Source organism: Mesocricetus auratus, unplaced genomic scaffold, assembly GCF_017639785.1.
Source record: "Mesocricetus auratus isolate SY011 unplaced genomic scaffold, BCM_Maur_2.0 Super-Scaffold_100011, whole genome shotgun sequence".
Classification (NCBI taxonomy): domain Eukaryota; kingdom Metazoa; phylum Chordata; class Mammalia; order Rodentia; family Cricetidae; genus Mesocricetus; species Mesocricetus auratus.
Genome location: NW_024429195.1, coordinates 84203884 through 84220076, shown reverse-complemented (window position 1 = coordinate 84220076; position 16193 = coordinate 84203884). Strand labels below are relative to the sequence as shown.

General features: G+C 50.3%; 1 protein-coding gene across 2 annotated transcripts in view; it reads right to left on the bottom strand.

Moving 5' to 3' along the window:
• Nuak1 (NUAK family kinase 1) overlaps positions 1-16193 on the bottom strand; it is a 71391-nt gene that overhangs the window by 37521 nt on the left and 17677 nt on the right. Inside the window, exon 2 of one of the 2 annotated variants that reach the window (XM_005083786.4) lies at positions 4212-4332. The exons of the other annotated variant lie outside the window; for it this stretch is intronic. Within the exon in view, the coding sequence (XP_005083843.1) occupies positions 4212-4332 (121 nt within the window). The remainder of the gene's footprint in view (positions 1-4211; positions 4333-16193) is intronic. 2 annotated transcript variants of the gene reach the window in all.

Here is a 16193-nt window from a genome sequence, read left to right as displayed (position 1 = left end):
AAAACACCACCCTGAGAGGCGACAGGTGTGGGCTACAGGCGTCTTCTCAAGACATGGGCAGAAGCAGTGTCTAACACACACATATAACTGGAATCTGTACTATAGGATGCAGAAGACAGCCCCTGTGAAGTCAGAATTCTCTGTGTCTCACACGGACAATGTTATCTCTCAACGAGGGTCCCCACAGGCCACCACAGGCCCCATACGAGGTCAGTGTCACTGTCTGAGTTCAAAAGTTCAACCCTCTACTCATTAAGAGGCACGGCTTCAGGAAATGAATTTTGTCTCTAAGCCAAATTTGCCATGCAAGTGGTGTGTTTATGATTTTTATTTCTCAGATACAAGGGCTAAGTGAGGCAGCACAGGGCACACACCCTCTGCACTCTATCACTATATTTTATACACTACATTAATGTGCATATACAGTATATATATTTATATAATAACAAGGTCATGCACATTTTTGATATGGTTGGGGAGATGACTTGGTTGTGAAGGGCCTGACTCACAAGCATGAGGACTGTGCCTGTCCCTGGTGTGGGAGCCTCACTACCAACATAAATGCTTCCCTCCGCTGGGCATCTGCGTGTGCTGTTCCATTAGCCTGGAGAGCCCAGCTCTCCCGAGGGCTTAGCCCATCATCCATGCAGGACTCGCCTCAAAAGCTGGATGGCCAAACTTCACTCAGCTCAAAAGTCAGCCAGACAAGTCGGCCTGTTTCCCATCACCCTACTTGCACGCCAGCTCTGAGGAAGACGGGAGCTCGCCTCCTTCACTCTTGTGTTTGAAGGGTCTGCTGGGGCCTCAGGCACAGTGGGTACTTAACCATGCTATTTTCCTCTGGAACCATAAGGTTCTAATCCAACCATTTGTGCCAAACATGGCGTTCCTTCCCCTCAGGAGCAGACCTGAAAGGTGAAAATTCTAAGGAACAAATAAATAAGCAAACAAAAACAAATTTTATTTGCCAAGCCAAAATACTCCAAGCCAATGGGATGTCTTTAACACATTTAACTTATTGACAGGCAAGAATTCCTAGAAAGTCAATGAAAGGAATGTGACTTATCTTCAGAAATAAAATAAAAAGTAACCCATGTCTGTGATACATAAACAACATATATCAGCACTGTTCAAAAGAACTTTCTGGGGTGATGAGAATGTTCTAGATCTACACTACCCAGTATGGAAGCCACTAGCCGCATGTAGTCAGTAATGGAATGAGGTGACTGCATTTCCCCATCTTAATTACCTTTTTTGAGTTCCTGTGTATGCTGCACCATCTAATCCTAAGAGCCCTATGAGAGAGATACAGTGGTCACCATGCTTTTTAGGGCACTGCAGGGCCTCAAGCATCCTTGGCAAGTGCTCTACCGCCGAGCTGCATCCCCACCCTGCCATGCCCATCTGGTAGGTATGTGTGGCCTGAAACTCAAGCTCTCCTCTGACTGTCTAAAACCGGCTCTCAAGGTTTTAATGCAAGAGTTTCTCTTCTTCTAGGACCCTGCAAAAGGGGACAGACCATGACCAACACAACTCCAGTAAGGAAGGGTTTGTCTCGGACTTTCCCTTTGGGAGGCCAATGGTTTCCTGTTCCCCACTGGTCCAGTCTAGTTCCCAGCATCCCTGATGCTGATCTGAAATCAGGTTCTCCATGCATGATGTCAGTTACTGCCTGTGGCCTCCTAAATAAGAAACCTGAGAACCCCATGCTGGGTGCCAACTCTGATCACTCACTCTGTGAGGCCACACAACCCAGAAACAGCCATGCTCAGCCTAGTCCATACTACACAGGGCATCCTTCCCTTTGGTTTCTGGGTTCCCATGGCAACAGGCCCACACAGAGTAAACCCCTCAAAAAGTTAATAAATTCACTCTCACCCACATTTGTATATCTACTCACTTCTAATATCCAGAAGCCCCTCCTTCATCAGGTAAGTTTAGATTTGTTTTTAAAGGTGGATTTCTATTTATCTAATTTTTCCCTCGAAAAACCACATTTGCACGGAAGTTTCTATCAGTAAAGTCTCTGTGGTCCTAACTATATGCTGCTTACCCGACTACACAATACTTTAAAAACAAAAACCACACATCAGGTAAGTGTCCCACCACCGAGCTGGCCCCAGCCTCCATGTTTAACGCTTCATCTATGTGGTCTTGTAGTTCCTTGTTATGATGCAAGTCTGATCCATTGCTACATATGCGGCCCTCTTAACCAGAGCCAACAGTATTCAAGCTTGCTGAACTGCAGGCTGCCTCACCTGGCCTGGCCTGGCCTGGCTGCCTGCACCAAGAGTTTCCCATCCTGTGGTGCCAGACAAGGGCCTATGCCTCATTTCTTCTCATCTCTAAATGATTCGGAGGCTGCTGACCTCAAAAGTCACTGAAGGGGTGTTTGTAAAATTACTATGTGATTTCAGGTTAAAATATCCCATCCTCGGGCAATAGATGGCTCAGAGGGCAGGAAAGCAGTCTGTTCTTGCAGAGGACCCAGGGCTGATCCCAAGCACCCATGGCAGGTGGCTCACAATCACTTGCGATCCCAGCTCCAGGGGATCTGACACTTCCTCTAGTCTCCTTGTCTTCACACACATCTACCCACACAATGATAGTCACGTAATAAAATGAAAGTATTTTAAACCCAAGTCTGGAGGAAATCAAACAAACAAAAAAAAAAATCCTGAGATTGAAAAAAGCAGAAGAGGAATTTCCAGTGTTGACTTCTCGATGAGAAGTAACAGGGAGAAAAGATGAAGGAGACAGATGAGGGAAAACTAAAAATCTAGGGCCGCCATCTTGCTTCCTTTACCTGGTACATCTTTATAGACCCGAAATGAAAAGGAAGTTAGTTTTTAAAGAAATTAGTTTTTTCTGACTTAACATTTAAAAATATTTTGGGGAGGCCAGGGTGACGGTGCACACCTTTAATACCATCCCTCAGGAGGCAGAGGCAGGAGGATTTCTATGAGCTACAGACAAGCTAAAGCTACATAGTAAGACCCTATCTCAAAAGAATCAATATACATAAATACATATTTTATACTTTAATATATATTTATATGTATACAAATACACTAAATATATTTAAAATTGATCTTAAAATACATTTATTTACATATATTTATGTGTATTGGGGAAACATTGGACTCAATAGGTTTAAAAGCAGTAAAATTTTTCATAAGATAATAATCAGATATGAATATATAAATGGAGGTCAATAAAGTCCTGTTTATAACAACCAGAAATATGGAGTAACAGTAATGATTGGCAAAAGAAATTAGATTCAATAAATCATGGTATGTTCCTAAATGAAATATTATAAAGCCTTGTAAAATGTCTTTATGGGAAATCTTGATTTGACACAGAGATATGTGATATAAAACAATAAAAGCCAGCAAAAACAGTAACCTGAGCAGTGTGATCTAACCCTGAATAAAACCTCACACACAGAGAGAAATAAGGTAATAATTATTTGTCAAACCGTCAGTGAGGAGAGAAATTGTTGACTCTGACGTTTGTATTTCAGTCTCTGCAGTAATAAACAGTCAGTGTGTATAATGTCTTTACAGAGTATGAAAAGGAGGCTCAGACATTCTATTTCTTCCTGTGAAGGACCAAAGCTAAACTGAAGCTCGGTGTTTTACAGGCTTTTCCATGCCCTGTAGTTTATAAACACCAGCTACAGCTGGACTACATTTGGGAAGCCTCCGAGGCCCTCTTCCTGGTGCCTCTGTGGCCAACTCAGAAGGTGACCCGGGGATCTCTGCATCGGAAAGTGGCCATGAGTTTAAGGAATGACAATGGCATTGACATACTCACTTTCATCAAGACAGGTTACTTAGCAACAGCCAAAGCGAAGGAACTTGGAAGAGGGAAGAAGGCAGCAGCCTGAGATGCTTCCTTCCACGTGCTGCCCCACATGAACCCGGCTGCATTCACGGTAACCGAGTAAGAGATAATGCTTGGCTATTTTTGTATCATGAAGTAAAACATTTGGCTCCTGCCCAGAAGGGCAATTACCTCAGTCTTGGCCAGGCCGCTGTGCTATGTGATTGATAACTAGTACAGGAGTGGCCAGCGCTGTGCTGTGTGAATGGTAACTAGTGGTGTGTGAATGGTAACCAGTACAGGAGTGGCCAGCCCTGTGCTGTGCGAATGGTAACTAGTGGTATGTGAATGGTAACTAGAACAGAAGTAGGGAGAGGATTACTGACCTTCATAAATAGTGACGATATGAGGATGGCTGAGAGATGACATGATCTCAATTTCTCGTCTGATGTGAACCATGTCTAGTTCATCCTTAATTTTGTCCTTACGGATGGATTTTATAGCGACCTACAAAGTCAGGAAATGAAATGTTACTCAGAGAACTAAACAGTCGCAAATCAGCCATTGTTGGGGGTGGGGTGGAGAATAAATGCAGATGTTGCTTGTTGGCCAAGTTGACAGCCATCACAAGAGCGCTCCACGGCGACCCCCGCCATACCCTTCATTTATAAACAGCGTGGTGTTTGGGTCTTCTTCTTTAAGCAGTGGCTGTTTGACCAGGCGCAATTCATTTATTCTATGAGTCTTGATTCTTTGGGAGTAAGAGGGGGGACAAAGGGCCAATTATGGTCATGGGAGGTGAAACTCTAAGCATGTAGTTCACTGTGAAGCTGTAGTGATGACTTTAAAACAAACAAAAATCACTGTGTGGCCCATCCCAAAATGAGTTCCCTGATTCTGAAGATTGCAACCTAGGCTTCGTTCACATCTTCCTAGACTTTAAATCCTTCCTGCATCCTCCTACCTCCTACCTTCCCAGGCAAGTACCATTACAAAGACATGCACACACACATGCACAAGCACACACTCACATGCACGCAAGCATACACATGTATACATGCATGTTCTCACACATGATCACTTGAGCAATACTCACACTTGCACACGTTCACAATACTCTTTATTTAATAAATGGGCACACGCACTAGATGCTGCTGCCCACACACGCACATGAAGAAGCTGACCTCTGGTCTCTGGCATCCTATCCACAAGTAATCACGAGTGGCACAGGTGTAACACATAGGGGTGCCCAGCTGGGGAACCCATGGAGCACCCCCATCCTGAGTGGGCCCTGCACAGATGAATGCACATTCCGACTTCAAGGCCCCCTGTAACCATAGTGCCAGGCTCAGCTGCTCAGGCCCTCATGACAGCCCCGTTCACTACGCAGCAAGAAAAGCCTCCTCCGCTTGCATCAGATGGAAAACCATGACTGGGAAGCTCTCTTTTGGCCGCGTGAGGCCTGTATCCTGGGAGCTGATTCCTAGATGAAGCAGACAGTGAGCACACAGGCCCTGGAGGATGTGGGAGGCTGCTGGACCAACTTCTACATTCCTTCAAACACTAAAGACGTCCAAGGACAGAAAGCACCCCTCTGGTTGTGCTTGAAGCTGAACATAGCCTCAAGGAAGCCCCATTGTCAAATCACAACAGCAATACATTCCTTCATCTTCCCGGGTCAGAGAGGTGGGGCATTCTAATACATTAGAACATGAGCTCTCTGTTCATTCCCTGCAAGAGCACAGCGACAGGCAGGCCAAGGGTCATGGTGCCACTGCCAAGGCAATACTTCCAGCCGGGTATACAGGAAAGTGTCCACATCCTAATCAAGCCCCACTCGGTGCCGCAGACTGTTAACAACCAGGCTTCACAACTGTTAATAACCAGGATGACTGTCCCTCCTACAAAAGCTACATGCCAGAGGCCCATTTCTGCTCCCAATTCAAACGGGGTGGTGGGAAGTCAGGGGGTAACAAAAGCTAGAAACCACTGATGAAGTGCAGCTGCCAGGGCAGACACTGGGCTCCACTGCAGATGGCCCTTCCCCAGGCTGGGTTCCACTGCAGATGGCCCTTCCCCAGGCTGGGCTCCACTGCAGAGACTGCCCTTCCCCACTGCAGAGACCGCCCTTCCCCAGGCTGGGCTCCACTGCAGATGGCCCTTCCCCAGGCTGGGCTCCACTACAGAGACTGCCCTTCCCCAGGCTGGGCTCCACTGCAGAGACTGCCCTTCCCCAGGCAGCAGACCAGGAAGACAGTCCCAGCAATCCTAAGAGTCAGCACTCACTGAGCATCTAAAGACACTGTGAAGAGCTCAGTGTGCGTGGATCTTGGCAGCCTTACCATGTGCGCTTCTGCGTCATGCCTCCCTCCAGCTGGTTCAGCCACGTCACCCGCCCCGGTCTGTACCCGTCCCACTCCAGTCTTCAAGATGTTAGCTAACAACCGAGTTCTCTTTCCTTTCTTCTTTGCTGCACACTAGGTCTGTTTGTTTAGGACCCAGACAGCCAAAAAGGACATTTTTTAAAGTGTAGAGGACGGAGACCCAGGACCACAGCCCCTAAATGGGTCTCGGCCTCAAGAAGATGAAGGATAAACTAAGCCAATGCACAGATATTATGGGGTAAAGGTTAGAGCCATGGCTTGGTGACCTGGCTAAAACCATTCTTAGCTGTGTAGCCGTGAGTGGGTTGCATAGCTTCCCCATGCTCCAGTTTCCTCATCCACTTGTGAGGAAGTAACAGAGTCTGTTTCACAGGCCCTGCAAACCCTGCATGTGAGATGCCTCAGACACGCCTGGACCAGGTAAGCTGCTCAGCAAATGCCAGTCACTTTTACTCAGTGTCCTGTAAGTGGATCCTTGAATTCCTCCTGGCTCCTCGAGACACAGCAAGTGGAGGTCTCACACGTGGAGACTGCGCTTGTTTTCCCCAAGGGAAGACAAGACTGGACAGCACCGTCCTGGTCTTGGGATAGCATGTCACCTAAAATGGGAAGCTCAGGATAGCCGAAGCCATTGTTAGTTCAGTTGGTTCCTGCATCCTCGGATTCACACCAGACAGGAACCTGAACCCATAAAGCAACCCAGGGGTCACCCCAATGTCCTTCTTGTAAATGTCTACCAGCTAAACAAGGAAATGCAGTGTCAGGGCTCATGACCTCAGCCTTCGGGATTTGTGACTGTTCATTCTTTTTGGGCACCTGCCCCTGACCAGGCTACACATGCAGGAGGACATGTCCATCATGTTGTCAAGGCAAGGAGTGATGGAGATGCACGGGCAATGAGAAAAAAAATTACAACAAAAAGGATGTCACTCCTCTTTCTATGCAGACATGTGTGACATTGCACAGTAATGCCACCTCCCCCGTTTTCCAACTCGCACGTCTACAAAGGATCGAGCAGAGAAGCAGAGGCTTAGGGTGCATGACCAGGCTCCTTAAATCACATGTCTCACCACACCCCAGGCCCCATGCTTAGGGCGGGCTTCAGGCAAGAGGCTCAGGTGTGTGTGTCTGGCACACAGCAGCCACGCTCATAAATGCTCCGCAGTCTAGACAGCACCATGTGACTTATAAAACAGTCTGCTTTTAAAAAAGGCCACCTATAGTTTAATGTAGAAACCTTACGCAGTAGCAGCGGGTTTGGCCATGGAGCTGCGAATTCTGCCCTGTACTGACTGCTCACTGTCAGAGGCACACTCAGCCCAGCCAAGTCCCATCTCTCATTAAATAGAACAGACTCGGTCTTCTCTTGGGGCTGGCAGTTTCTTTCAATGACTAATCGCCACAAACCACCTGCTCCGCAGCCTGCGGGGCCCCTTTCCAAGGTGGCTGCTCTGTGCGGAGAGTCTGGTGACAAGGAAGGTGAGGGCAGAGGAAAGAAAGGCAGGGACCACATTGCACAGGCTTTCTCCTGGCGGGTGGCTTTGGGGAATCCCAGACCTCACGGCTCACCTGTCCATGGGTGAAGGACCCTGAGCATCTGTTCCCTGAATGGTAGTGTTAATAGACCAGGCCTGGCGGAAAGACGCGGTGATGCAAGTCCTGAGTCCCGCTCAAGGAGCCATTAGCCACAGCAAGCCACACCGTAGGCGGCTCTCCACACGCCCTGCCCTGCCTCCTCCTCCATCCTTACACAGGCTGAAACTTAAATACATTTCCAGAGAGGAATGGAAAGGATGCTCATGTACAGTAGACACTGCTCTGGGACATGAGGGACATTGCTCTAACCAAGACAGTGACAGTTGTCTTTGGTCCCCAGTCGCCTCGTAGGAATGGTTACAGATGCACTGCCCAATATTGGCCTGGAGAGAATATCCTAAAACAGCACGTCTCCAACAAGACATGCCTGGGCATCTTGTCAAAACATACTTTCTAAATCTAGATGTATGGGGTAGGGCCTGGGATTCTGGATTTGTAGCACAATGCTCAGTGACACAACCATGTTATTCGAGGGACCACATGTTTCAGGAGCCAGCAATGACTGCTTGTCATTGGTCCTGACAGCCTTTCTTTCTTTTTTCTTTTTTTCTCGCAGTACTGCAGGTCGAACCCCAGGCCTTGTGCATACTAGGTAAGCACTGTAGTTAAGCTGCATCCCGCCCTATCTTATTTATTCATCCATTTAGAGATAGGGTCTCCCTGAGTTGCCCAGAATGACCTGGAAAAAGGTCTGTAGCTCACGAAGGCCTTAAATTTGTGATCTGCCTACCTCAGCCTCCTGCATGGCTAGGATACAGGCCTCTGCCACCAGGCCAAACTTCTGATGGTGTTCCTAGTGAGAGCAATAACTGACATCCACAGACCTTATTTCATTTGGTCCTAACTACATCATCACTTTATAGCCAGACACTGAGCCTGGAGACTGCTGGCTCCTGAGGCTGTAGATACAGGTAGGATGAACACTGGTAAGGCCCAGGTGTGGTGGAGCACACCTCTAATCTCAGCGAGGCAGAAGAGGCAGAGGCAGAGGCTGAGAGGCTGAGAGAGGCAGAGAGGCAGAGAGGCTGAGAGGCAGAGAGAGGCAGAGAGGCAGAGAGAGGCAGAGGCAGAGGCAGAGGCAGAGAGGCAGAGAGGCAGAGGCAGAGGCATCTCTGTGAGTGCAGGGCCAGCCTGATGTACATAGTGAGTTAGTGAACTCCAGACAGCCAGGGTTATACAGTGAGACCCTTTCTCAAAACATAGAAAGAAAAAGAGAAAAGACCCACTGACTGATGAGGGATGTCCTTCTGTATGCTGGGAATATATGTTTCTCTTATGTGTTGATGAATAAATGCTAACTGGCCAGTAGCCAGGCAAGAAGCATAGGCAGAGAGAGCTACCAGACGAGGAGAAAATGGGAGAGGAAAGGCAGGGACAGCCATGCAGAGGGACAGCCATGCAGCTTCCAGGAAGGTAGGACACAGAGGCATTCTCCAGGAAGTCAAGACTATATGGAGATAAACATATTAACAGAAATGGGTTCATAATTAAGAGAAAGTTAGCCAATAAGAAGCCTGAGCTATTGGCTTATAAGTCTCTATGTGTTTACTTGGAACTAAAAGGGTTGCAGGACCAGATGGGACAGAAACCCCATCTTCAACTGACATGGCAAACGAGTGTTGAAGAATCCCTAGGCCTCCAAGGCCAGAAAGATGGGTCTCCTTGGAAAGGATGGTGATGTGCTTTGGAGTGAGGTCTGGGGGAGTGAGGCTCACAGGAGGAGGTCGGCCATAAACATAACTTAGGGCAAGAGTGCATGTAACCCCAGCAAGCTAGCAGGCAACCCCTCTGCCATTTACAAGGTGTGACTCACACTTGACACATGCCAGTGCCACCAAAGGAGCTGCAGGACACTAAAGCAGAGGCAACCTCCTCCTCTTGAGGTGGGCCCACAGCAGGGGAGCAGCAGCCCTGCAGCATGGCCAGTGTCTGTGACTCTCATACAGACTTCAGGGCAAAGCCGTGTTCCCTATGGGCCCCACACACCCAAGATTCCGCAGATCACCAGAGAGCCTTTGTTCAGAAAGTGTTTGCCTGGATCACGATAATGCCACCCAGAAGCCTATGTTGCAACCCAAACCCTAATCAATTCAGTGACCCTCCACTCTGTGTGGAACAGCAAGCTGCCAGGATTCAGCAGGCCGCATGCACGGGGTCTGTGCCAACTCTGCCTCAGGACAGGTGGCTCCTCAGCCTCCCTCCCCGGCCTGTTTATTCACGTTCCTACATGGGTGTTTTTCAGACAAGGGGTGGGAAAGCCAAGAATCATACGTGTGCGCCCTAAGGCAGCCCACCACTGCAGGAGGTCCTGAACTTCAGCCCTCAACAGCCTGTCTCCTCAGATGATTTCAACTTTTTTCTACTATGAAAAGCAAAGGTTTGGTCTCTCTGGCCTGGGCCAGCTCAACGGAATTATTGGGAGCGTCTTTCCCTGCTCAGTCATTCCTCAGTCTCCTGCGCCCACCCCGTCCACAATCCCCCTTCAAGGGCTGTGCCGAGAATACCCACAGTGCAGTATCAACATCACAGGGAAATCTCAGGGCAGATTTACACTCCTTATACTGCATCGAGGCTTATAAAGGCAAGCTAGCGACCATGGCGACCAGGCAAGAACCAAGAGGGGTGGAAAGAGAGACGTGGAAAGGTGGGCGATCAACGGTGGCTGTCAACAGCGGCTGTCAAGGGATTGGCAGCGGATATCCCAATGGTGGAGAGGAAGAATGTGGCCAGGGAAGGCGGGGAGGCCTGTGTCACGGGGTTTCGCTTTGGCTTTTTGGGAGGGTTTGTGGGAGCAGGTGAGGGAAGAGGCTCTTGTTTGTGTTGAAACAAGGTCTACCTGTTGCCACGGCTAACCTGGAATCCACTCCACCAAAGTAGATCTCAGGTGATTTACTACAGCCTGAGGTTTGAGAATTCTCATCTGAAACCAGACCCGCTGACCCTGCTGCCTCTTACTATTCTGTAGCTTATACATGACACGTCATATTCCACACTAAATGACTGACAGGGGCAATCAGTGGCCCATATGTACAGAGGGCAGTTAAAAGTGAGCTGCTTCCTGCAGGAAGCCAGCAGCCCAGAATAATTTACCCCCAGCTTAAGGAAACTTTGCTGCCAAGAAACATCTCACTTGTCCTGGCCCAAAGTGAGCCAGCGGATGACGCAAGGCCACAGAAGCCAAGGCGGACGGGTGTCTTCATGGTCTGCACATGGCCTGAGGCCTTAAATCCCTGCTGGTAACCTCAGAGACGCTAACACAGACATTGTCAGATACACAAAAGCACTCCAAATGCAAGCTGGGAGCTGCGCCTAGAATCACCAAACTGCTGTTTATTTTTAGCTGTGCACATTTCTGAAAGCCAAATACACCAGAGCACACTGCCGCAGTGCAGCCGATTTACTTTTAGTGAGTGTGTGCGGTGTGGACACATGCTTATGTGGGGCGGGGCACATGGAGTGTGTACCTGGATACATGTACTCACAGGCATGTGGAGGCCAGAGGTTGTCCCTGTCTTTCTCGGTCACTCTCCGTCACATGTACTGAGGCAGGGTCTCTCCCTTGAACCCAGAGTCCATGATGGCACTGGCTAGTCTAGTTTGCTGATTCCGAAGATCTGGTCTCTACCTGCTGTGTATTGGGATTGCAGCACCCACCCAGCCTTTTATAGGGGTGCTGGGGGTCCAAACTCAGTTTGTTTATAGCAGGCCTTCAGTAAGGCTGAACAACTTATATTTATGGACTTCTGAACCCAATAACCCGAGATGCCAGAATCAGTACTCAGGCCGGTCCGTACTTCCAGGAACTTGCTGGGGAGGTCCCAGGGCAATCAAGTCACATGCTCTGTGTCCCCTGAAAATGAGGCTGACCTTGGGTCTAACCTCGGGAGACCAGGATGGATCATACCAGGCTGTGTACAGGATGGGGCAGGAAAGAGTAGAGTAACCACGACATCACAAGTAGACATGAGAGTCGTAAGGACGGAGGAGGGTCCACGTCTGCCTCCCTTGGCAGGCGAGGAAACTGAGCCCCAAAGCAGCTAAAGCCTAAGCTCAGGCTCCTGAACTTACTAATAACACACAAGACAGGGACTAACAGCCCGAGCAGGGAGTCCTGGCATAGAAGCTGACACGCAAAGGGTTATCAATATTTACATGTAAGGCGGCTCCCATGGCCGAACTCCTGCATTACTAATACATCGAGAAAGAAAATGGCAGCTCTGCCTAAGCACTGAGTCGCTCCACAGCCTGGTGCAGATTTTAACCTCCCTCTACTGCCAGAGCTGTGGAAGCAATGCTGCCTTTACTTTAGTTGTGTGCAAACCTTGCTCCGATTTCTGAGGCCTGATTTGGTGTCAGACATGAAGCACACTGGGGTGGGGGTCCCGTCTGCTTAATTCGCTGCAAGCGCTACTTTTCAATGTTAACTTCAGATTGCAGTGAATCGCTGACTTCGGGAACAATGAGCAAAGGACACAGAGACCTCGGAGGCCAAGCTCACTTTCCAAAGAAAAAGAAATTCATCAGTCCATTGAGCTCCTAGATCCTTAAGACAGTGACATACAATAGGGGCTGATAAAATTACAGAATACATAAACAAACACACGGGGGGGGGGGGCTGCTAAAAGGGAACGTGTGTGCCACAGAGTTACAGCAGAGCATGCGCCATGTCTTGGTGTGGATGCAGAAGAGTTAGCCAGCTGAGCAAGTTAGTTACAGACGCCGCAGTGTGGGGACACGGCAGTACAGGCGCCGCAGTGTGGGGACACGGCAGTACAGACGCCGCAGTGTGGGGACACGGCAGTACAGGCGCCGTAGTGTGGGGACACGGCAGTACAGACGCCGCAGTGTGGGGACACGGCAGTACAGGCGCCGCAGTGTGGGGACACGGCAGTACAGACGCCGCAGTGTGGGGACACGGCAGTACAGACGCCGCAGTGTGGGGACACGGGCGGGGGACACGGCAGTACAGACGCCGCAGTGTGGGGACACGGCAGTACAGACGCCGCAGTGTGGGGACACGGCAGTACAGACGCCGCAGTGTGGGGACACGGGCGGGGGACACGGCAGTACAGGCACCACAGTGTGGGGACACGGCAGTACAGACGCCGCAGTGTGGGGACACAGCAGTACAGACGCCGCAGTGTGGGGACACGGGCGGGGGACACGGCAGTACAGACGCCGCAGTGTGGGGACACGGGCGGGGGACACGGCAGTACAGACACCGCAGTGTGGGGACACGGCAGTACAGGCGCCGCAGTGTGGGGACACGGCAGTACAGACACCGCAGTGTGGGGACACGGGCGGGGGACACGGCAGTACAGGCACCACAGTGTGGGGACACGGCAGTACAGAGACCGCAGTGTGGGGACATGGCAGTACAGACGCCGCAGTGTGGGGACACGGCAGTACAGACGCCGCAGTGTGGGGACACGGCAGTACAGGCGCCGCAGTGTGGGGACACGGCAGTACAGACGCCGCAGTGTGGGGACACGGCAGTACAGACGCCGCAGTGTGGGGACACGGGCGGGGGACACGGCAGTACAGACGCCGCAGTGTGGGACGCCGCAGTGTGGGGACATGGCAGTACAGACGCCGCAGTGTGAGGACACGGGTGGGGGACACGGGTGGGGGACACGGCAGTACAGCCGCTGCAGTGTGGGGACACGGGTGGGGGACAGGGCAGGTACAGGCTTCCAGGGACAGGAAGCCGCGCCCTCCAGTAGAGCTTTACTTTCTGTATTTGTCATGGTGATCGTACTGATAACGATAAGCAAGGGGAACTCATCAGAAGCTATTTTTATCCCTAAGGAATAGTAGGAAAAGTCATGAATAATAGTTATGGTGTGCAAGGCCGCAACGCAGCGGGAGTGAAGCTATCACAGGCTTTGGTCGTCACCTCGGCCTCACGGCCTCACCCTCTGGCCTCACCCTGCCAGCATCAGCACCTGTGTTCCTTGCAAAGGGAAGCCCTTGCTGCTCACTGTCAGGACTGAACAGGTTGATCCCAGCTCACACCCTTACACAAGTCTTCAGGGTCCTCAGACTCCCTAATGAGCACTCAGCGGAGACTTGGTCAGTACTGCATGCTTGCTGACCCATCCCTGAGAAAACTGAGGAAGGGATCTGTGATCATCCTAGGGACTCCAGGAATGGCCTGGAGGGGGTGGGGGGTGATCATGTCTCTCTGGAGCTTTGGGCCTGTCATTTTCTCGGCCGGGACCCTTCCACAGCCCATCATCTGATAACTTTTCCATCTTGCCAAGTGCGCCAATCTTGAGATATGGTCCTATGTTGGACACCTCGGTCCCCTCCCTTCGCCTCCCTCACCAATATTCATAAACTCTACTCACATCAAAGCATATCCAAACTAAACCACAGCATATCCCGGATGGAGCAAGTAACCAATGCACGGTCCATACAAAGACTGACCATTCAGATAAAAGACGGGTTAAAACGTATAAAGCTACAATAGGTCCCCTCATTCCACCAAGCCAAACCACAGCCACCTGCCACTGAGTCTTCTATCACAGGGCTCTGAGGTGCTGAACCCCCAGTTGCTCCCAGATCACCTGTCTGTGAACTTCACACCTTTCCACGGGAGATGAGAGGACAGCACACTCGGGGAAGGTTCGGGTGACTCACAGTACCTGCTAACAGTGATCACGGTAATTACCAGTTATCATGCCCTTAGAAGACGCCTGGCCCTGGGTACCACTCTGTTAAACGGCCAGCCTCTTGCTCATTAACATCTTGCAGCAACATCATTATGCTTTCTCAGAGAATGTAAATGAGGCCTGAAGGAGGGTGGGGAGCTGCTGGTGCAGTTGGGAACAACTGGTAACAAGCAGTAATGAGACTAAGCCCAGAGGCCACAGTCTCAAACCCCGATCACAGTGACCCTGTGACTGGCACAGTCCCTGCCAAGGAGTGAGTGGTTGGTACAGAAGTGAGCTTGGTCAGAATCTCCGCACAGGACAGACCCCCTGAAGCCCTTCCCCACACATATTTAAGCTGCTTCCATCTTGACATTGACATCCATGGGCAGCCCTTTCCAGCATCCATCGGCCCGGTACAGGCGGGGGTGGGGGGGTACAGGCACAGTTAGAAGAAAGGGAGGCCTGGGAGATGCCCCTCTACAGTACTATGGCAGTGAGCCCATTCCCCAGGAAGCAACTGTGGGGAATCTGCTCTGGACAATCCACTTCTGCAGCACAGGGCCTAGACCTTCTCTTCCAGTGGCCTCTACTCAATCTTTAGCGCCCGGATCGGCCTCTATGGAGACGGGCTCCGGATCGGTCTCTATGGAGATGGGCTCCGGATCAGCCTCTGTTGGAATGGGCCCTGGCAGTATCACTTGCTCAGCACCTGTCAAAATGCCACGTCTGGAACCCATCTGGAGTCTTCAAATCTCTATACCTCTTAGGAACACAATAATTCCATGGCAAACTACTATTTTCCTTGGGGACAGAAGATCAGAAAGGTCCATTTTGACATGTGTGGCGCAAAGGTTGAAGATTCCACTTTTCCTGCCAAATCTTGTTCACACCTCCAAATATTTACCACAGTTAAAATACAATCTTAACAAAGGAGGTTCATGGTCAATACCTCAGGCATAGCAAGCAAACTACAAGACAGGAATCACCCACCATTGACTTGACTCCTGTGTCCCCGAAGCTATGAGAGAGGCTGGGACTTTATCAATGAATTAGTTGGGATGAGTCAGACAGGATGAATATCTTAAGCCTTCATCTTCATAAGAATTAATCCTTGCCTACTGGTTAACTAACTACAAGCTGCTGGAGTCGGCCTCCCCAGACCCCGCTGCGGCCTGCATCGGTTGCTTTAGTACTCGTGGTTACAGCCATATAGCAATGCAGGGCCACGTTGTACACACTGGCCTCCAAGTGCACACCATCCCGGTGTGTTCCAGCCCCCTTCGCGAGACAGGCCATTCTGCAGGAGTCAGCAACCAGTCTAACGAAGGCGGGCATTACTACTCTTGTCTTCTCTGGAGACCAGGGCTCAGGGGACAGCCTAGCTACCCAACTGTTCGTGAGTGGTGGCGATCTGGTGGGGAGCTGAGCTAGCCAGCACACTTCAGAGTGTGGGGCTCAGAGACACTCCTCCCGGAGGATGCCATGCTGGCATCACTTCATAAGAACCAGGCCCTCCCAGCAGAACTGTCAAACCCAGCCACCAGGGGCCAGAGACATCCCAGGGGAGCCCCACCAAGCTGCTTTCTGATGTACCATACACACAAATACCAATGTTCCCCAGATGTTCTCCATGTCAAACATTTGGTTTGAGACACGGCTTTCTCTTCCCTCAAACTCGTACATTTGTTTAATAGACTCCTACACAGTTCAGCTAAAACATCCTGGAGCAGAC